This window comes from Gadus macrocephalus, chromosome 2, assembly GCF_031168955.1.
Source record: "Gadus macrocephalus chromosome 2, ASM3116895v1".
NCBI classification, from domain to species: domain Eukaryota; kingdom Metazoa; phylum Chordata; class Actinopteri; order Gadiformes; family Gadidae; genus Gadus; species Gadus macrocephalus.
Genome location: NC_082383.1, coordinates 548847 through 571061, shown reverse-complemented (window position 1 = coordinate 571061; position 22215 = coordinate 548847). Strand labels below are relative to the sequence as shown.

Here is a 22215-nt window from a genome sequence, read left to right as displayed (position 1 = left end):
CGGACGGTAAAGTCATCCTTCACGTCAGTATGAATGCATAAGGTTATGGAGTTCATCGCCTCACGCAGACACACACATTGTGTTAAACAGCAACAACAACACACATCACTACAAAGTGTATTTCTTTACAAACCCATGGCTTGTCCCTCCTGGAAGTTAGTATTGAAACAGAGTAGATAAAGTGAACCTGGATAAAGCCTTAGTGGGTGTAGCTCTATAGAAACGGGTGGTGCAGCCTTTTAATACTTCACCCTTTCTCCAAGTGTACACAGGAAGCATATGGCTCACATCTACACGACACATAGAAATACACCATAGATCATGACGAATAAATAATAATAATTACAATACTAATGATAAAATCCTGGCGATTCATCTTCCAGAAAATAAACAACATTTAACCGCTCTTCCATTCACAGTATAGTTTTCCCAGACCCTCCGTGCTGGACGGTGTCTACGTCCGTCCCCCTCCCGTCATGCATGTTCCTAACGCTGCGTCCTCCCGGTCGGGTGAAGCCTCCTCCAGCTGACGGTGTTCCTCCGCTCTCTCCACTCTGTACGGAGCCACGGCCGAGGTGACCTCTGACCCCTCCTCCCCCCGCCGTGGCCCCCGACAACGGGTCTTGCTGACCATGACGCCCACAGTGTTGTCCTGTTAAACCAGTCCGCCCAGTCTAAAGGCATCTCACCACCACAGTGAACTGGGAAGTGATGTGAGAATGACGACTGAAAGGTGACAGATTAAGGACGGCCCCCGACGACAGCAGCGGGGGAACACTGTTGCCATGCCGACACGCAAGGCAGCGGTCCCTTGACCTCAGCCCGATCTCACCTCAAACAACCCCCCCCCCCCCATCCCCCATCTCCCCCCCCCCCCGCCCCCGCCTAGGAGCTGAGGATCTGCCCGGACCAGGTCTCGTGCTTGGTACCCGGGTTCAGGTGGATGATCTTCACCTCCACCGCCTGCACCTTCAGGTTCTTGGGCGGCACGCGGCTCACTTTGTAGGTGACCTCGTCGCCCTCCACCGGGACGTACTCCCCCTCGATGCTGGGGGAGGGGGGGGGGGGGGGGGAGGGGGGGGAGAGGAGGGGGGAGACAGGGGAATGAAGGGTCAGTATCTCTGTTAGTCTTGATTCCTCCTTTGGACACAAGACAATAGAAACAGGCTTCAAACAACCACCAGGCTGTAGTCAGGCTGTAGTCCGGCTGCAGTCCGGCTGTAGTCAGGCTGTAGTCAGGCTGTAAACAGGCTGTAGTCAGGCTGCAGTCAGGCTGTAGTCAGGCTGTAGTCAGGCTGTAGTCAGGCTGCAAACAGGCTGTAGTCAGGCTGTAAACAGGCTGTAGTCAGGCTGTAAACAGGCTGTAGTCAGGCTGTAGTCAGGCTGTAGCCAGGCTGTAAACAGGCTGTAGTCCGGCTGTAGCCAGGATGTAGCCAGGCTGTAAACAGGCTGTAGTCAGGCTGTAGTCAGGCTGTAGTCAGGCTGTAAACAGGCTGTAGTCCGGCTGTAGCCAGGCTGTAAACAGGCTGTAGTCTGGCTGTAGCCAGGCTGTAGTCAGGCTGTATTCCTGTGTGTGTGTGTGTGTGTGTGTGTGTGTGTGTGTGTGTGTCTCCACTCACTCTGAGATGTGAACAAAGATGTCCTCCCCACCGTGGGAGGGCTTCAGGAACCCGTGACCTTGTGACCTGCAGAAGTTCTTACACACGCCCTTAAAGACCGGACCGGACTGGGCCCGTACGGTGCTGAGAGAGGGGGGGGGGGGGGAGGAGAGAGAGAGGGGGGGAGGGGAGAGAGAGAGAGAACGAAAATAAACATTTCATAAGAAATCACAAAAAAAGCATTTGTCTGGTCCATGTGGTCCGGTCGGGGGTCCGGCCCTGGGGGGGGTCTCTTACGCGGAGTAGGTGCGTGTGCGCTTGGTGGGCAGCGGGCTGGGCAGCGTGCGGGGTCTCTCCCCCCCCTCCTCCCACACCCGGCTGCCCTCCCGCAGGAAGGGGAAGGAGAGCGAGAGCCGGGAGCCGGGGGAGCGCAGGGGGGTCTGGGAGGGCGAGGTGAGGCGGGGGTCCGCCATGTCCGGGGGTCCTGGGGGGTCCTGGGGGGTCCTGGGGGGTCCTGGGGGGTCCTACGGCTGCTGCCGCTCCTCTCCGCCTGTTCCTGCCAGGGAGCTGCTGCACAGTTGGCTGTGTCTGCGTGTGTGTCTGCGTGTGTGTGTCTGCGTGTGTGTCTGCGTCTGCGTGTGTGTCTGCGTGTGCGTGTCTGCGTGTGTGTGTCTGCGTGTGCGTGTCTGCGTGTGTCTCCGTCGACCGGGCTTCTCTTGTCAGTTATGTGGGTCACCGCTGTCGTTTCAAGTCTATCAGGACGCCTCGCTGTAGAGAGAGACAGAGACAGAGACAGAGACAGAGAGAGAGAGAGAGAGAGAGAGAGAGAGAGAGAGGTTATAGGTTGCTCATAGAATCTGTTTCATGGAGCGGCTGACAGAGTCGCTGACAACACTCCGGTCCATCCATTGAAGTTGGGAAAGAGGAGAGCAGGCTGCCATGGCAACCCCGGCATCCCTGTGGTCAGGAACAGCGCCGTATGGAGACCCTATGGGGATGACTCACACACTACAGTGCAGAGTGTGTCTGTGTGTCTGTGTGTGTGTGTGTGTGTGTGTGTGTGTGTGTGTGTAGGAAGTCCCTCACTAAACACTGAGCCGTTACAACAACCAGAAACAGATTATTTTTCGCATCTGTGTTGATGGAAGGAGGAAAGGTGTGCGTCTGTTGTGCGTCTGTTGTGTGTCTGTTGTGCGTCTGTTGTGCGTGCTCTTTGACTGTTGTGCGTCTGTTGCACGCTGAGGCTGAGTGGTGAGGTCAGCGGTGATCAGCGTGTCTCTCGCCCCTCCCTCACTCTGGATTATTCTCCATGGGGAAACCAATCTGCTATTGTGTTCTGCAGAGACTGAGCAGAACCTGGGGGGGGGGGGGGGGGGGGGCACATCCGGGGGGGCTGTGTGTTTAGTATCCACGGTGACGGCTGCTCAGACAGTAGTTTGAGCAGCAGTTGAATCCATGTCACACACACAATGACTAATTACACCCTTGCAGCAGGAGGCAAATGATTAAGGGGAAATGAATGGTGGAGAGAGGAAGCGCACGAGACAACCTGAAGCCCTACTTTTGTTCTTACAGTCAGGAGGACCCCCTTATATAGACAGGAAGATGGCTTTGGTTCTCTACCCCCCCCCACCAAAGAGACATCATTAACCCGCGCGCCAAGGTTACGCCCACGTGAGGCACCTCGGTGACGCGCAGGTCGACTCGCCCACTGGAGCCCCGTGACGTCGGAGGGGCTGCAGCACGCGGCCTCCAGTAGGGGCAGGTCCTTCTGACGTCAGCATGATCCTACATGGTCATGTACCAAAACAACGCAGGATAGCGCAGATCACTTGAGTCACTCCGAGTGGCGTCACGCTGATCGGTATCGGCCCATCATGGCGACCGAATTAAGACTTGGTTTAAGATGGACACATGCTTATAGGTCGGTTAAGGACAAACCTACTAAACTACTAGAAAAAACCCACACACACACACACACAGATACTCTCTCTCCCTCACACACACACTCACACTCACGTTGCGTGGGCGTGTGTGTTGGCCGTGATTTCTCCGCGCTGCACCGTTCTCATGGTGGATGCTCCAACAGCCTCCCGCCCTCAACCCATCAGAGGTTATTTAACTCATCCCCGTGCGTTGTAATAAGTCTGTTTGCATGCGGGACATGCTGTCACTAAACACCTCACATGTCCGCGACCCCCGGAGCCATGGTCCGGGTGTAAACCCGTCCTTAGCAGAAGGCGTAATGAAGACAATAACCCTGACGGGATGAAGGGTTCAAAGAGCATCGGACGGACCGCAGCGGGACGGCGGGTCCCGACAGCCCGGAGTAGAATCGGGGATCTACCGGAACAGCCAGCAGCAGACCCGTCCAGACAATAGCCGTGTGTCGGGGGCTCCAGTGAATTAAAGCGGGTTGAAATGTTACTCACCGGATCCGGAGATTCAGTAGTTCGAGGGCTCGCTGCGTCCTGGACTCTATTATATAACTTAATGAATTAAATAAAGATAAATCCGCGTAGAGCAGTGGATGCCCTGATGTCACGGAGTGAGGCTGCGCAGCTGGCGGAGACTCCGATGGCGTGATGCGACGCGATGTGTGTAGAAACCCGAGGCGCGTGCACGGGACGGGCTGTGTGTAGAAACCCGAGGCGCGTGCACACGAGGCGCTGTTTGCATAAATCCGACGCTCGTGCACATGGGCCAGCGTGCGTTCGCGCGAAGGTGCACGGAGGAGACGGTGCGATGGTGTTGGGACGGATGATGGATTGGGTTGGTTGGATCGGGGCGTCGGTTTGTCCAGAGCCACACACGCACGCGTGGTTAAAACGATGGATGTCATGATGGAGCTGTGTGTGGACTATTAAACCCTTTTTTTTTTTTCATTGGAAGGAGAAAACAATTTCTCTAAAACAAAAAGTAAATAACTCCCTCTGAAGATCCCTATCCAAATATGGATGCATGTTTAAATATGGCGGAACATCATTGCACAGGGACATTTCGACCAGTTGACATAAAATATAAATGTGTCAATCAGTGATCCTCCGGGCCTGTAAACCGACTCAGCACTGCTTCTGCACAAAAAGTAGTCCTAGCTTTTGTGTAGGAACAACTAAGGTTGATGTTATAAGAATAAAAACACATTTCTGTAGTTTGAGATGATGGGATTTATTTGAGTTGTGTTAACATTAAGGCCGGCCCACCTTAAGCAGCCTCCTTAATAACCTTAATATCCTTCGGCGTTCTGTTCATCAGGTCTCTGTGGTGTTCCTGTCTCTGAACGGACGCACACTGTTCACGCCTCTTCCTTTGACCTCCACCATGACCTTCATGAGAGGTGCTCATTGGCTCCTGTCCATCGACCCAGAGCCGGTTGATTGGACGCTGCGTCTGGCTCTGGGCCAGCCCCCCCCTGCACATCCACCGCGAGGTCAACCGGTCGGCTCGGCCAATAGCGCTCCTCCGGTTCTCCACAGGGCCCAGGGATCTCGTCACGTCTAATGCGAGTTCTAGTTGTTCCACCACGACAAGAGTCCCAGCCCCGGCTCACAGATGGTTCCCTGAAACAGAACACACACTCAGCACTAGACCACCTCATTGTTACCACACCTTTAACCTGATACTACACCTTTAACCTGATACTACACCTTTAACCTGACACTACACCTTTAACCTGACACTACACCTTTAACCTGACACTACACCTTTAACCTGACACTACACCTTTAACCTGATACTACACCTTTAACCTGATACTACACCTTTAACCTGATACTACACCCTTAACCTGATACTACACCCTTAACCTGATACTACACCTTTAACCTGATACTACACCTTTAACCTGATACTACACCTTTAACCTGATACTACACCTTTAACCTGATACTACACCTTTAACCAGATACTACACCTTTAACCAGATACTACACCTTTAACCAGATACTACACCTTTAACCTGATACTACACCTTTAACATGATACTACACCTTTAACCTGATACTACACCTTTAACCTGATACTACACCTTTAACCTGATACTACACCTTTAACCTGATACTACACCTTTAACCTGATACTACACCTTTAACCTGATACTACACCTTTAAAAGTGACTTACGCCTCGTTTCCACATACGTATGTTTTTCGTATCCGTGCTTCCGTAAATTTACGGAAGGGGTCGCTAGTGTTTTACGTACGGACATGAATTTATTTACGCCAGCCAAAAAGATGGGGGAGCGTATGATAATGGCCGTTTTTAGGAGAGCGGTACTTTGGAACATGAGGATCGACATATACAGAGATAAAAACAAAACCAACCAGGCTTGAAAAGAGATCGGCGAGGAGTTTGGCCTGCCAGGTACTTGTTTTGTGAAAAACATAAAAACTTCATACGGTATCTCCGTAAAACGACGGCGAAAGTAAACATTTTTGAACGTATATTACAGACATACCGGACAGAAATTTTACGGAGGGGAGGAGTCTCGGAGGAAAAACGGACATTACGGAGAATCTCATAGGAATGAATGGACTTTCGGTCGGAGACGGTTGGATCGCGTACGAAAATGTACGTATGTGGAAACGAGGCGTCAATCGCTCTGGATTAAAGCGTCTGCTGAATGAGGGCGGGTCCTTACTATCAGAGTGTACGGCGGCTCCTTCTTCTGCCCGCTCTCCTCGGGCGTGGGCGGTTTGGGCTGGCCAGGCAGCGTGGGCGTGTCCACGGTGGCGGGGGCGGGGCCTGACGGCGAGGTGTCCAGGAAGACCTCGTCGGTGACCCGGAAGCGGATCTCCTCGCCCTGGTCCATGTAGAGGTCGTGGGCGCCCTCGTCCGTCTCGTACTCCCAGAGCCACACCTGCTCCGTCTCGTCACTGGAGCGCCGCTCAGGAACGCTCACAACACCGTAGACGACTCCGGGGGATAGGACCGCCCCGTATAACGGGGCCAGGACCGCCCCCTCTAAAGGGACCGCCCCCTCTACTGGGGCCAGGACCGTCTCCTCTAACGGGACCGCCCCCTCTAACGGGCCTAGGACCGCCCCGTATAACGGGGCCAGGACCGCCCCCTCTAAAGGGACCGCCCCCTCTACTGGGGCCAGGACCGTCTCCTCTAACGGGACCGCCCCCTCTAACGGGCCTAGGACCGCCCCCTCTAAAGGGACCGCCCCCTCTAACGGGGCCAGGACCGCCCCCTCTAAAGGGACCGCCCCCTCTAACGGGGCCAGGACCGCCCCCTCTAAAGGGGCCAGGACCGCCCCCTCTAACGGGACCACCCCCTCTAACAGGCCTAGGACCGCCCCCTCTAAAGGGACCGCCCCCTCTAACGGGACCACCCCCTCTAACAGGCCTAGGACCGCCCCTTCTAAAGGGACCGCCCCCTCTAACGGGTCAGTACCGCCCCCTCTAACGGGACCGCCCCCTCTAACGGGTCAGTACCGCCCCCTCTAACGGGACCGCCCCCTCTAACGGGTCAGTACCGCCCCCTCTAAAGGGACCGCCCCCTCTAAAGGGACCGCCCCCTCTAACAGGCCTAGGACCGCCCCTTCTAAAGGGACCGCCCCCTCTAACGGGTCAGTACCGCCCCCTCTAAAGGGACCGCCCCCTCTAACAGGCCTAGGACCGCCCCTTCTAAAGGGACCGCCCCCTCTAACGGGTCAGTACCGCCCCCTCTAACGGGACCACCCCCTCTAACAGGCCTAGGACCGCCCCTTCTAAAGGGACCGCCCCCTCTAACAGGCCTAGGACCGCCCCTTCTAAAGGTACCGCCCCCTCTAACGGGACCACCCCCTCTAACGGGGCCAGGACCGCCCCCTCTAACGGGACCACCCCCTCTAACGGGTCCAGGACAGCCCCTTCTAAAGGGACCACCCCCTCTAACGGGTCCAGGACAGCCCCCTTTAATTACCTGATCAACATGAAGGTCTAATTAAGTGGGTGTCAGTATTCAATCCGTTTTCAGAGTGATTTGTTGAGAATGAAAACTCTGTAGTCTGATTGGTCACCGCAAAAATGTAGCGCAGGTTTAAAACAGCCAATCATTGCTCACTTACTGATAATCCTTGATTATCCCCGGGGGTTGAGAAGCTCTCCTCTAGGACACTTTGGTCCAAAGTGACCCACAAGGAGGAAGCGACTTCACACTGAACCAGGAAGTGAACTGAAACCTCAGGATACAACTTGGCGGGCTGCTGCAGCGACTCTGGAGGGATGAGGATGTCGTCGAAGAAGCCCATGGTCACTGTGGAGCAGGGCGCTACGGTGAGGGTACGGTACGGTGAGGGTACGGTGAGGGTACGGTACGGTGAGGGTACGGTACGGTGAGGGTACGGTGAGGGTACGGTGAGGGTACGGTACGGTGAGGGTACGGTGAGGGTACGGTACGGTGAGGGTACGGTACGGTGAGGGTACGGTGAGGGTACGGTGAGGGTACGGTGAGGGTACGGTACGGTGAGGGTACGGTACGGTGAGGGTACGGTGAGGGTACGGTACGGTGAGGGTACGGTACGGTGAGGGTACGGTACAGTGAGGGTACGGTACGGTGAGGGTACGGTGAGGGTACGGTGAGGGTACGGTACGGTGAGGGTACGGTACGGTGAGGGTACGGTACGGTGAGGGTACGGTGAGGGTACGGTACGGTGAGGGTACGGTACGGTGAGGGTACGGTGAGGGTACGGTACGGTACGGTGAGGGTACGGTACGGTACGGTGAGGGTACGGTGAGGGTACGGTACGGTGAGGGTACGGTACGGTGAGGGTACGGTACGGTGAGGGTACGGTGAGGGTACGGTACGGTGAGGGTACGGTACGGTGAGGGTACGGTGAGGGTACGGTGAGGGTACGGTGAGGGTACGGTACGGTGAGGGTACGGTACGGTGAGGGTACGGTGAGGGTACGGTGAGGGTACGGTGAGGGTACGGTACGGTGAGGGTACGGTACGGTGAGGGTACGGTGAGGGTACGGTACGGTGAGGGTACGGTACGGTGAGGGTACGGTACGGTGAGGGTATGGTACGGTGAGGGTACGGTGAGGGTACGGTACGGTGAGGGTACGGTGAGGGTACGGTACGGTGAGGGTACGGTGAGGGTACGGTACGGTGAGGGTACGGTACGGTGAGGGTACGGTGAGGGTACGGTACGGTGAGGGTACGGTACGGTGAGGGTACGGTGAGGGTACGGTACGGTGAGGGTACGGTACGGGGGGCCTAGCCCAGCGCTAGGCTGCAGTTTAACAACACACACTTTAGTAACACAGCCTAATCTCCCCAGAGGTGCCCCCAGCCCGCTCACCGTAGACCCCCTCCTGGCTGCAGTACTTGATCTTCCCCACCAGGATCTCGTCCAGGAAAGGATGGAACACGACGTACCTGAAGTCCACTGAGAGACGACAAACAGGAGACAGGAGAGCGTTTAGTGGACGTTACCGACTCCCAGTCGACTCTCCCTAAAGCTGGCCTACTCTGTGTGGATGCAACTGTTACAAAAGAATACACATCTTTGGTAAAATCACTCACAAAAAAATGGTTTACAAGAGGTTATGCACTGAATAGCACAATGATGCAGCCTGAAAAACCCTCTCGTCAGTGAATGCTACCCTGGCTCTGCCACAGCGCCTCCAGGGTGGGTCACCTTTAGTGTGGGACGCCCCGTCGCCGGGGAAGATGTACGAGTCGTCCAGTTTGGTGATGTCGTACAGACAGACGCACAGGCCCACCTTATACACAACCTGGGGAGAGAAGCAGAGCAGATCTATGAGGACACGGCGGTGGATTATCAAGTGCCGAGACAATGAGAATAACAGTCAGTCGGTTTGGTTCAGTGCAGACCATGGCTGGCACCCAATCCTCACCTTGTTCGCCAGCTTCTTGTTCAGTTCTTCAGTGATCGCGTCGTTCAGTTTCTTCTGGAAGTTCCAGGGAGGAATGCGGACGGTGTCGACCATCTCCACCAACACGAACATGGTGATCACTGAGTTAAACAAACTAAGCGATCACTTCACTAAGTTACACACTAAGACACTGAGGACAACCCGAGGGGTTCTAGGTGCACAGTCGAGTTACCTGATGACTAGTTGCCATCCCTAATAGGAAAAACGTTTAGACATAATCTCAATGTGCTATTAACGTCATCAGAACTGTCACTTTATCGCCACTAATCTCAACCTGACATATTTTTCCTTTTTTCACGGTAGCATTTTCTTAACGGATTACAAATAAAATGCAGATATCCTCGATTGTGTAGGTAAGTGGCTAGATAGTTTGCGATGCTTTCTTTTCATAGATTCATCTCTGCATGTGACTGTTCAACTCAACAATCAAACCGCGTCACTTAACGGCACGTCGCAAATTTAAAGGCACAGTACAGCGAGTAAGTAAGGTCTCGCTGCAGCCTGTAGCCTGTAGGACAAGCTGTGTTCGAAATCGTTCCCTATCATGGATGTAGTGCACTAAATAGGGTGCACGCCATTTTGTAGGGTGTTCGAATTCTCAGTGGTCCACTATATAGGGCACTATATAGTGGACTTAAAATAGGGTACATACGATGTTCCCTACATGTTACTCCCGTATACCACAATGCAATGCGGTCGTGTTTTTCCGGAGAAGAAGAAGCTGAATAACCGCGAAAACGAATACATTTAATGATGGAGTCTCCGGCTTTCGTTTAGAAATGTCAACAATTTATTTGGGATTTAACATAGAATATTTAACATTCAAAATTAATAAAAAAAATACTTGAACAAGGAAATGTAACATTCAACATCAATACAACCTCCAGCTTTCCTCGTGAGTGCCTGGTATGTTTACATGATGTGGGCGCATCTGTCTGCGTCACACAAATACCCGGCGCATTTACTGACGCAAATTACGTTTAGAAATGTTCAGCGTAGTGTCCGAATTCTCGTTCCCTATTCCCTATATAGTGCACTAAATCATGTACACTATATAGGGAATAGGGAACGAGTGTATAGGGAACGATTTCGAACACGGACAACGTCCAAGTGCTGTCACGTGACAACAAGATGGCGGACGCGGTGAGACTCCTTAGCTGTGTCCCTATTCCTCTACGAATAGTCAAATCTCCTATCTTTTACTTAACCTTTGTGGAAAACGTCATCGGGTCAAGGAGAGATGAAAATGTGCTTCCTTTCAAACATAGGAAAAGACAGCGCTGTTTAAAATGAATTCGACTCCACTTTTCCTAACCGACGTCATTGCGCGACGGGGAGTATTGCTGACCTCTAGCGTTTCTATGGTGGAACTACAGTTTTCCGAAGTTGGTCTACAACCGGGGTTCTCAAAGTTTTGAAAGCTGAGGGGTAACGCCGTCAGCATCCCAGTGGTGAAAAAAAAATTGCACCGTGGACCGAGGTCAAGTGAGGTCCAAATCACAAAACGGAGGTTCATCCTTTCAAAGTAATGTAGGCCTACTGTCGGATTAAAACTAACAAATAACAGGATTGAATTGAAAGCTAGAGAGAGTCGACTTTTCTCTTTATATTTATTTATTTTTGTTTAAATTAATATTGATATAATAAAAAAAAAACGTACTGGCAATGATGGAAAAGTATAACAAAATGGGGAACGACTTCACGTGAAAAATGAAGAAAGAAGGAACAGAAATTGTTTGTTTTGCAAAAAACGTTCTGCAACATTCTTGCAGTGTATTTCTTGCGGTGTATAGAGTGGCGAAGTCACGCCCCTTCCGGTAGGGCTCATGGGACCTATGAGATCGAAAAATATGAATGGGTGTCAATGGAGAGAAAATAATTATTTTCTGGTCCCGGTCTTTATATGCCCTGGATTACACATATGTTGTTTGTGGATTTATAGGATAATTTTTCATGCAAAGAGTTCGACCGTTTATTGTGCAATTGTTCAGATAAAGGCTGTAGAGAAAACACAACGAGAAAGACTACACGGCTCGTATGTGACGTCACGCTCCCTGCGACTGGCGTGGAGAAGACCGACAATCTTCCCATCGGCCTAACTGAAACTCTGCACGTGCCCCGACTTATAATGGTTTTCACCTCTTTCGATGCTTTTATCCTCCCCTTGGAAAAAGCGGTGAAGTGGGGCAGAGAGATCGCCATCTCTGTGCCGAGTTCCAAGGGCGGGTGTGTTGACGTATATCATATGCGTCGAGAGCAGCGAAGAGCTGTAGTTCACAAAGCGGCCTCACATAAAACCTAAAATTATCAAACTTCTTCACGAACATTTTTAGTTCTCTTTCTTTGAAAAATTATCATTTAAATCCACAAACAACATATGTGTAATCCAGGGCATATAAAGACTGGGACCAGAAAATAATTATTTTCTCTCCATTGACACCCATTCATATTTTTCGATCTCATAGGTCCCATGAGCCCTACCGGAAGAGGCGTGACTTCGCCACTCTATATAGAGTGGCGAAGTCACGCCTCTTCCGGTAGGGGCGTGACTTCGCCACTCTATATAGAGTGGCGAAGTGGTGTCAATGGAGAGAAAATAATTATTTTCTGGTCCCAGTCTTTATATGCCCTGGATTACACATGTGTTGTTTGTGGATTTAAATGATAATTTTTCATGCAAAGAAAACTAAAAATGTTCGTGAAGAAGTTTGATAATTTTAGGTTTTATGTGAGGCCGCTTTGTGAACTACAGCTCTTCGCTGCTCTCGACGCATATGATATACGTCACCACACCCGCCCTTGGAACTCGGCACAGAGATGGCGATCTCTCTGCCCCACTTCACCGCTTTTTCCAAGGGGAGGATAAAAGCATCGAAAGAGGTGAAAACCATTATAAGTCGGGGCACGTGCAGAGTTTGTTATGCCAATGGGAAGATTGTCGGTCTTCTCCACGCCAGTCGCAGGGAGCGTGACGTCACATACGAGCCGTGTAGTCTTTCTCGTTGTGTTTTCTCTACAGCCTTTATCTGAACAATTGCACAATAAACGGTCGAACTCTTTGCATGAAAAATTATCCTTTAAATCCACAAACAACATATGTGTAATCCAGGGCATATAAAGACCGGGACCAGAAAATAATAATTTTCTCTCCATTGACACCCATTCATATTTTTCGATCTCATTGGTCCCATGAGCCCTACCGGAAAGGGCGTGACTTCGCCACTATTGTGTGCCCTCCTCCGTGAAATGAGCAAACCGTCTGCAATGACTGCACAAACACACACACACACACACACATATACACGCACACACACACACACACACACACACACACACACACACACACACAAATAGTTTTTGTAGGTCATTGTTACGGTTGTGTTAATATTGGAATTCACAGCACATCTGCTTCAGAAGAACTAAACCCTCAGTATGGAGATTCTCCAACAAAGTGGAGCACCACCACTTCCTGAGATGTGTTACGTCATGCTGTGGAAGATAACAGTATATCAGTCAGAATTAACTTCCAAAGACTACAATGAGAGTAGACTGTTTGTACTCGACTACATCATAATTTTGCATTAACTTTAGCCATTTCATTTTCGTATATATTCCTTTATATATATTTGTATGTATCTAGTATACTATTTGAAATTTGAAATAAGTTGCATGTAATTGTAACTATTATTTAAAGTGTCTGCTATCGTGGATAAATACGTTAGCTTAAGGCAGTGACGTCCCTATGCTTTTTTATTCAGGGATAAAGCCTTGGATGTTATTTAATTAGCCACGAATATGATCTTTGGGAAAAAATAAATAAAATAAAAATATTCATAAACATTTATAAGAAGCCTAGTCTAGATAGACATAGTCCTTCTGGCAAGAGAATAAACAACAACCTGTTTACCACCTCAAGTGTATTAACCTATCCCATCCCCAGTCAGATCTGTGTGTGTGTGTGTGTGTGTGTGTGTGTGTGTGTGTGTGTGTGTGTGTGTGTGTGTGTGTGTGCGTGTGCGTGTGCGTATATGTGTAAGGTCTGCCTCACTTGTATTCCTTTGCAATAACTTTAATGGAACTTTAGACATTTGGGGAGAGCATAGCAGTCAGGTAGCTATTTAAAGCTATAATAAACCGCGTATTTCGTTTAATTAGATAAAGCATTATGAAAAGTTTGCATGCACAATAAAGCATACGCATAAATTTGGCACGCAGCATTTTCATTTTCACTCTGGGTTAAGCCCCGGAAGTTTATGAAACCTAGAAATCCCCACCCAAATCTATTCTCGAGTAGAGGCAATAAAATTGCGATATGCGTGGAAGAGAGACGGAAGGAGAGGAGAAAAGGATTAGAGGGGAGAAGGAGAAGAGAGAAGGAGGAGTAGTATTTAGTGACCAGAACTGAATGGAGTGTATCTTTTGTGTGTGTGTGTGTGTGTGTGTGTGTGTGTGTGTGTGTGTGTGTGTGTGTGTGTGTGTGTTAACGTGTGTTGGTAGGCGATGACTCCAGTTTAACCAGTGAATGAGTTTCTCTGGTCTCTTTGATGAAAGCTTCCTTCTCACACTCACACACACACACACACACACACACACACACTCACTCGCGCACACAGTAAGGTGAATTGAATGAAGACTTTTTTCGTTTTGAAGTTTGAATCTAAATCTGTCAAATCAGACTCATCCCTTTAATTCAAATGAGGGAGGTCATTTAAGATCAAACACAGAGCTGAGATAGCCTCTCACTGTAACCACTGCCGCAGCTCGCCTGCCAGGTGGTTTTCTTAATTAGTTAATTGGTTGCATCTGGTGCGTTTTACTTAAAAGGGAACCGGACAGGACATTTGTTTGTGTACTGTTTCACAGGTTAAAGACTTTTTGAAGTAAAGAGGAGCGTCTCACCTCAACCTGATGTGAGTATAATTGTGTGGGAAAGCACAACTGACGTGACTTGTTTGTTGAATATAAATCACTGATAATGTGTGAAGGAAATCTGGGATTGTGGTGGTTTAACTCTCATTTGAAATTTGGACCATGAGTAAACTGTTCCTCCCTTCAAAGGTCTATCATGGATATTTAACTGCAGTTCTGTGAGTATCCCAACTTAACCATGAAGATAAACTGCAAACTGTAAGTCATTCATTTCTCATTACTCTTGGGGCACATTGATGTATGTTGGCTTTCTGGTGAGTTAACCTGTTACCTGAAGGTTGATCTCAGTAGTAAGGATGTTTTATTGGTTCATGGGTTACTTAGGTCTTTGGTTTATGTTGGTTTTAATGATTTGTTAAAATGGTTACAGGCTCTAAGTTATTGTTGTAAGCTGGAGTAATGGGTTGGGTTCTGATATCATCAGTCTTCTTTCCAGCTACTTTCCTGAGCTCTGCATCTTCATCACATGAGTTTTGCTTTACTGATGAGGATGTGGTCTGAGTGAGCAGAGGTGCATACTGGGATACAGAGCTGTCTGAAGTCTACAGGTCTGTAGACACGCCCCCTCAGCGGAAACCGAGTGTTTGAGAAACTGTCGTGACGTCAGTTACATGGACTGGAATGTTCTTAAAGATGGAGACAGGGATTCAGAAGGAGAAACACCAGGGGGAGATGAGGGGGCTCCTCATCTCAACCACTAAAACACAACTTCAGTCTGACACGGAGAACCATGGAACACATTCAACAGTCTCCTCCAGGCATCATGACTCCCCAGGAACAGTTTCATTTCCAAGAAGGTCTTATTTGGGGCCATCCCCAGATGGATCCTGCTCCTCAAGAGCCCCCCCCCCTCCACTGGGTGGTCTTCTGAACAGATGATCTCCTTCCTGTCCTCAGGCTGACTAAAGCTGCACCGCTTGCTCTGTGAAGGCCCGTCATTCAGGAAACCAATGGACTACAAAGACATGACTTCAGAGACGTTGAATCAACCTTGGAGATGCCAAGAATAATCCATCACCAATGTGGGACGGCACTGAAGAATGTTGTACATAATTTACGTCTCTGGAGACATTGGTTGTTCTGTTCTGGGTGCCCTGGCAGGAGAGCTGGGGGGGGGGGTGTATGATGGAATGTTATTTGCTATGAGGTTTTTACCCTGCATGATTGTTTGGCCTTTTATGGCTCAGTTGTGTGTGTGTGTGTGTGTGTTTGGGTTTGACATGAGATGGAAGATTTTTGAGCCTCGTTAGGGTTCTACTGTGTGTGTGTGTGTGTGTGTCTCACTCACACCTGGCAGGGGGTTCTACGTGCCTGTCCTGGGTTCTATGTGTGTGTGTCCGGCTTGCTTTGACAGTGATAATGTTCATACGGGGGTCTGTGTGATTGGCTTGGGGTATTGGAATGGTCAACTAAATCATACCTGATGGACGGCCACACGTTTACTTAAGGGCCTCCAGTAGCCATGAAGAGCCCTGAGCGACACTCCGGAGCGATATCCAACACACTGGGCAGGAAGGAGAGTGTCCAACTCAAGTGTAAAAGGATGCAAGTGGCATGTTCAGATCAGTGACTTCCAACTAGGACTACACCAATCAGGATCAACGGAGGATGGACACCGAAAGGAATTCCACAAGGAGAGTCTGACGTTGGAAAGGGACCTAAATGGATATTCAAGATGACCTTCAGACCTGTAATGAGACGGCTCTTCCTACCTGGCTGGATTGATGGAGAGCCCTGTGGATCTTGTCTTGCTCTCAGTTGCACGTCTTCTCAGGCTGAACTGTAATTGTTTCGGACAGGACTAGCTGAACGATTGGTTCCCTTAAATCATAACCAATCCGGGAACTCCAGCTAGTGCGCTCTTCGAGCTGAAGTTGTGCTCTTCAGCTGAGGAGGTATGGAAACCTTCACTGGGGCTTCAAGGTGTAAAGAGGAGAATGTTTCAAAGGGTTCCATGGTACTCTGATGAAGACCGTTGTTGTGTTCCACTGGCTGTGAGGAAGAACCCACTCATCTTCCTCTTGGCCTTTCTCCTCTGAGAATCCTGGCGCCATCTTGAAGGATATTCCAGCTCATGTAACTGATGTCACGACAGATTCTCAAACACTTGGTTTCTCCTGAGGGGCGTGTCTATAGAACTGAAGACTTCAGACAGCACTGTATCCCAGCATGCATCTCTGCTCACTCAGACCACACCCCCATGAGTAGGATGCAACACTCTAGTGATGGAGATGTAGAGTTTTATAAGTAACGAGGGAGCAGACTAAGGTGATTAGAACGCAATGGAATGTCAAGTCTGTAAATCTTTAAGCCATGAAGATGGTTGGATAGTTCAGGAATTGGGCTTGTTTTTATTATGGGCAGTCCTTTCACTCAGATGCCCACTTCTCACTGGACCTGTACATGTGTTGGCTGGCTGGCATGATTTGCTGTTGGTGATGAGGCGGTCAGGGTGACGTTGCAGGGCTATGGTCGGCTCTCTGTGAGCTCAACGTTTAGATTTGCTCTATGGTTTGTACCCTGAATAATCTAGATAATTGTAAAATGTAGACACGGTTTTGTATTGAATGATTCCTGGATTTTAGGTTTAAAGTTGTTGTGGGACGTACATGGTAGTTTGGTTCTTCGTACGGTTTTGAGTGATATAACTTGTACACACTGGGTGCATAATAATATAAAGGTACACTGAATAGTATTAATGACCAACAGCAACAAACAGATCTCCTCAAGGTAAGTCTGTTGGCTGTGTTTTAATGAAGACCATCGCTGGACTTCAGGATCTTCCTCCGTTCAGCTCAAGGTGAGGCGCTGGTTCTGTTGTTCTTTTTGGTTGGTTCCGGCCGGAATGTTCGGATTCCGGTCGGACGGTTTGTGCTTCCCGCCGTGGAAGGTTCTGAGTGTGGTCACTTGATTTAGTCCCAATGGTTAGCATAGAACGTTGTAGTCTTGACAACCATAAGAAACCACCTGGCAGTTAGTTTGACGGGAGTCCCCTGAGGGAATCTGGCGGAACGTTCTGGATTGTATTTGAGTAACCTCGAGGCGTTGCCAACGGAAACAATTATTCAGTCGGTTTCCATTGGGAATTGTTGCCCCTATCTTAAACAACTAAAGTCTGATATTAAATACATACTGAGACGTACGTCGTACAATATGTTGATAATTTCCGATGGTTGCGCCGTACTTCTAACCACGATGACGTTGCGGGACTCTCACTGCGTACAAAACGGCGTTCTACTTGCGGGCCCATTTTTGACATCAGAGAAGGCTGAAAATCATTTCAAGGTGGAAGATAATTTGACATTTCTTAAACGGAACCCAGCACCTGAATATGGTTGAGTATATTTGATTTAATATCGATACTGCTTAGTGTTCTTTGTTACTTCAGCTTTTGTACGTTCTAAATATCTGCTGTCATTAATTGCCACAGAAGTTAAACCCTACCCAATGGAATGACGTTAAACAACGACTTTGGTGCAGAGTTACCAACCGGATAATATCAAAGCTAAAATAATGGCCGTCATTCCCACGTGTTACAGTAGAAGATACTCTAGAACTGTACAAGGTTAAAAAGGTAACGTGTAGTTTGTCCCAAGGTCTGCCTCCTCCACCAGAGGTAGACCTCCACCTCCTCACCCAGAGCCAGACCTCCACCTCCTCACCCAGAGCCAGACCTCCACCTCCTCAGCCAGAGCCAGACCTCCACCTCCTCAGCCAGAGCCAGACCTCCACCTCCTCAGCCAGAGCCAGACCTCCACCTCCTCACCCAGAGCCAGACCTCCACCTCCTCACCCAGTGCCAGACCTCCACCTCCTCACCCAGAGCCAGACCTCCACCTCCTCACCCAGAGCCAGACCTCCACCTCCTCACCCAGTGCCAGACCTCCACCTCCTCACCCAGAGCCAGACCTCCACCTCCTCACCCAGACCTCCACCTCCTCACCCAGAGCCAGACCTCCACACCCAGAGCCAGACCTCCACCTCCTCACCCAGAGCCAGACCTCCACCTCCTCACCCAGAGCCAGACCTCCACCTCCTCACCCAGAGCCAGACCTCCACCTCCTCACCCAGAGCCAGACCTCCACCTCCTCACCCAGACCTCCACTTCCTCACCCAGAGCCAGACCTCCACCTCCTCACCCAGAGCCAGACCTCCACCTCCTCACCCAGAGCCAGACCTCCACCTCCTCACCCAGAGCCAGACCTCCACCTCCTCACCCAGTGCCAGACCTCCACCTCCTCACCCAGTGCCAGACCTCCACCTCCTCACCCAGAGCCAGACCTCCACCTCCTCACCCAGAGCCAGACCTCCACCTCCTCACCCAGAGCCAGACCTCCACCTCCTCACCCAGAGCCAGACCTCCACCTCCTCACCCAGAGCCAGACCTCCACCTCCTCACCCAGACCTCCACCTCCTCACCCAGAGCCAGACCTCCACCTCCTCACCCAGAGCCAGACCTCCACCTCCTCACCCAGAGCCAGACCTCCACCTCCTCACCCAGAGCCAGACCTCCACCTCCTCACCCAGAGCCAGACCTCCACCTCCTCACCCAGACCTCCACTTCCTCACCCAGAGCCAGACCTCCACCTCCTCACCCAGAGCCAGACCTCCACCTCCTCACCCAGAGCCAGACCTCCACCTCCTCACCCAGAGCCAGACCTCCACCTCCTCACCCAGAGCCAGACCTCCACCTCCTCACCCAGAGCCAGACCTCCACCTCCTCACTCAGAGCCAGACCTCCACCTCCTGTCGGAAGTCCTCCAGAACAGGTCAGTGCTCTGTGTGAGTAGAGTCTTCTCAGGTCAGTTTCAATGCATGGCCTGAACCACTTCTTTAAACTTGTGGACTGCTCTGTCTTCATTCCCAAAAACAGGATGCTCATGTCTGATCTCAAGTCTTTTCTGGCCTTGGGTTATAAAATAATAGTTCAATTAATTGTGTAACTCGGTTTCGGATGAGTCAATTAAGTTTATTGTTTGGCAAATGCTGATATAAACCTTCTGCTGTAGCTGAAAGGCGAGGCTGAGAGGCTGGGGACCGAGGCTTGTGGTGCCAGGATGGACCGGAGACTGAGGCTGGAGACCAGGGGCCTGCAGCAGCGGACCAGAGGGTAACCATCACCAAGCTCATCTCAAACACTAAAATCCACGGTAGTTTAGGTCTGGTTTTGATCATCTTTTGACTTTATATCTGTGCCAAGCTGTGAGTTAATTCATAAGGGGGTTATGCAAGAGTCATATGAGCCATTAATGTTACTAGTGCTGCTACGACCGTTGTGGATGAATTGCTGAACGCAACAATCTGCAGACGTTGTCTAATTTAAGTGTTTAAATTTGTCTTCCATTTTACAAGTGAACCTCAGATGCAGGAGGTGGGGTGTGTTGCGTCCCCAGATGATTTACTGCTGAGACCAACTGTGTTTGAAACCAGACCAGGAATCCATGGCTGAAGGAGCTGATGGAGGAGCCGAGCTGATGGAGGAGCTGTGCTGAAGGCCCTGGGCTGGTGGAGGGCCTGCCTGGTGAAGGACGTCTGTCGTGGGGTAGATGGAGCTTGACTCTGAAGTGATCATCACACTCACTGCCACTTCTCGTAGAATACTGCTACCACAAACTACCGGCGTTTGTACCATACATACCAGACGACTACATCTGTTTTACCACATGTTGAAGCAAGACTTCCGCTGTTTGTTCCAGACCAGGACTCTGTCTGAGGAGAGCTGCTGGAGGAGCTGAGACGCTGGAGGACGACTAGGAATCGACCAACAAGGATTCCTCGTAAGTTTGTATTTACTTACATGGTTGACTTAAAGGGCAAAATACAGCTGTTACTCTGACATGCGTTAACCAACTACCGCTGTGTTTTCTTACTAGAACGTGTTTCTGGAGCGGAGGCGAGCTGGTAGGGGAGCCGTGAATCTGGAGGATGACCATCACTCTACCAACAAGGATTGCAAGTTTGTATTAACCAAACAAACTGGAAATAAAGGGCTTAAAAATAAGACAAACTAACTACATGTTCGTTACCAGACTTTAGGGCCAGACTCGCGCTGTTTGTTCCAGACCAGGACCCTGGCTGAGAAGAGCTGATGGAGGAGCCAAGACTCTGGAGGACGACATCACTCCACCAACCAGGATCCTCGTAAGTTTGCATAAAATAAACAGAGTGGACTTGTTGTAACGCAGGATTAGTTTGTCCAGTACAAGTTACGGCATACTATTGTGGTTGTTTTAAAGACGAACTACAGCTGCTACTTTGTTACGCGCCATTAGAGCCCAACTATTCCTGTGTTTGTGACCTTACATTAGAGACAAACTACTACTGTGTTTGTTACCTGATATTAGAGCAAACTACTACTGTGTTTGTTACCTTACATTAGAGACAAACTACTACTGTGTTTGTTACCTTACATCAGAGACAAATTACGTTTGTAACCAGACCAGGAATCTGGAGGACTGATGGAGAAGCTGCACATCTGGAAGGCAAATCCTGAGGTCCACCAGGACTCTACCATCAAGGATTCCTCATAAATGCATTATCTGGACATAGTGGACAAGGTAAGGGGTTAGGGGTTCAACTCTCAAACCAGTGGTGCCGGGTTCAAGTCCTCAGAATACAGTGATGCGTCCTTGAGCAAGGCGCCCTAAAGCCTGCCTGCTCCTTAATGACTTATCTTTGGTTCAGATAATGTTGCATCTTTTGAATATTGAACCTAATCATTGTCCTTGTTTGGTCCGGGCAGACACACCTGAGCTGAACCTCACCTGATCCTGTTTGGTCGGGGGTAGACACACCTGAGCTAAACCCACCCTGATCCTGACATCCTGCTGGTCCCGTCTCCTCAGTTCATCTGAGCCTCGTCCTCCAGAAGACCTGCTGAGCTCAGCAGTCTGAGGCTGATGGATCAATGACCTCCAGTGGGAGTGATCTTCTTGACCCCCCCCCCCATCTAACCGTGTGCTTCCACACGCCTTTCCCTCACGTCTGTCACTAACCTCACTACTTCACTACTCTCTACTGCTTCCTCTTTTCTTCCTTCTCTGTGGTTCAAACCTTTACACGGAAGGCGCGTCTTCCTGCCCTCAGAGGGTTTAGTGTTAGGGTTGAGAGTCAGGGTTTAGAGTCAGGGACAGAGCTGGTCAGGGAGGACTGCTTTTACACAAACCTCTTCACTTGCTTTTGGAATGGTGGTGACATTTTGAAAAGATTCATTTGGGAAAATGTTTTCTTCTGCTTTCCTTTACAAATTGCATCAAACTTCTGTCAAGTGTTTTTGTTTATATAATAAAATCCCACATTGACTTCTACATGTTTGGTGCGGTTCATTTAATTGTCCTTTAACTTGGTTAATGTCAAGCTAAACTCCTGCAATACATTTAATATACATGATTGTTATTCTGCAATGTTCACATAATCCATTTTGTAAAAATATGAAACCTCCATATTACTACTAAATTCAAGCCTATTCATGTATTTAACATGAATAGGCTTGAATTTAGTAGGCCAGGCCATTCTCTGCTACTACAACACGTTCAATCCACCAACCCGTCTCACATCAATGTACTATAGCTACGTTGGTTCAAACGGAAAATGTAGTTTGGTGTGAGACTGTTGTCCAGCAGAGGGAGCTTACATTTTTTAAATGTTCATGGGCTGTACTAGTTTGTCTGCAAATAACTCTGCCTCCTGCAACAGGATTGGTCGAAACATATGAAGTGAAGGAATTAAAAGCCCAGTTCACCAGATCTGAGGTCAGCTGCGGTCAGATTTTGGATCATGAATGTATTGAGCTCGGAGGAGCTCAAT

The 22215-nt window shown here is 49.8% G+C and overlaps 2 protein-coding genes across 2 annotated transcripts; both read right to left on the bottom strand.

Moving 5' to 3' along the window:
- Positions 1-856: 856 nt before the first annotated feature.
- Positions 857-4476, bottom strand: csdc2b (cold shock domain containing C2, RNA binding b). Its single transcript, XM_060069259.1, has 4 exons — positions 4031-4476; positions 1896-2362; positions 1620-1742; positions 857-1048 (listed from the first exon to the last, which is right to left on the bottom strand). The coding sequence occupies exons 2-4, from the start codon at positions 2069-2071 to the stop codon at positions 886-888; spliced, it is 462 nt and encodes a 153-aa protein (XP_059925242.1). The 5' UTR covers positions 2072-2362; positions 4031-4476; the 3' UTR covers positions 857-885.
- A 265-nt stretch (positions 4477-4741) lies between these two features.
- polr3h (polymerase (RNA) III (DNA directed) polypeptide H) lies at positions 4742-9974 on the bottom strand. The gene is made up of 6 exons (XM_060069116.1): positions 9443-9974; positions 9223-9319; positions 8884-8970; positions 7773-7836; positions 6236-6470; positions 4742-5158 (listed from the first exon to the last, which is right to left on the bottom strand). Exons 1-6 carry the CDS (start codon positions 9551-9553, stop codon positions 5108-5110), a joined length of 645 nt encoding a protein of 214 aa, XP_059925099.1. The 5' UTR covers positions 9554-9974; the 3' UTR covers positions 4742-5107.
- Positions 9975-22215: the final 12241 nt, after the last annotated feature.

What these genes read in the sequence shown, in the direction of transcription:
- csdc2b (XM_060069259.1), bottom strand. Translation starts at nt 2,071, where the DNA reads ATGGCGGACCCCCGCCTCACCTCGCCCTCCCAGACCCCCCTGCGCTCC. An exon ending in CGCACACGCACCTACTCCGC is followed by an intron (nt 1,743 to 1,895) that starts GTAAGAGACCCC and finishes CCCCTCTCTCAG; the next exon opens with CACCGTACGGGCCCAGTCCG. An exon ending in ATCTTTGTTCACATCTCAGA is followed by an intron (nt 1,049 to 1,619) that starts GTGAGTGGAGAC and finishes CCCCTCCCCCAG; the next exon opens with CATCGAGGGGGAGTACGTCC.
- polr3h (XM_060069116.1), bottom strand. Translation starts at nt 9,553, where the DNA reads ATGTTCGTGTTGGTGGAGATGGTCGACACCGTCCGCATTCCTCCCTGG. An exon ending in CAGCCAGGAGGGGGTCTACG is followed by an intron (nt 7,837 to 8,883) that starts GTGAGCGGGCTG and finishes CCTGCTCCACAG; the next exon opens with TGACCATGGGCTTCTTCGAC. An exon ending in CTGCAGCAGCCCGCCAAGTT is followed by an intron (nt 6,471 to 7,772) that starts GTATCCTGAGGT and finishes GCGGCGCTCCAG; the next exon opens with TGACGAGACGGAGCAGGTGT.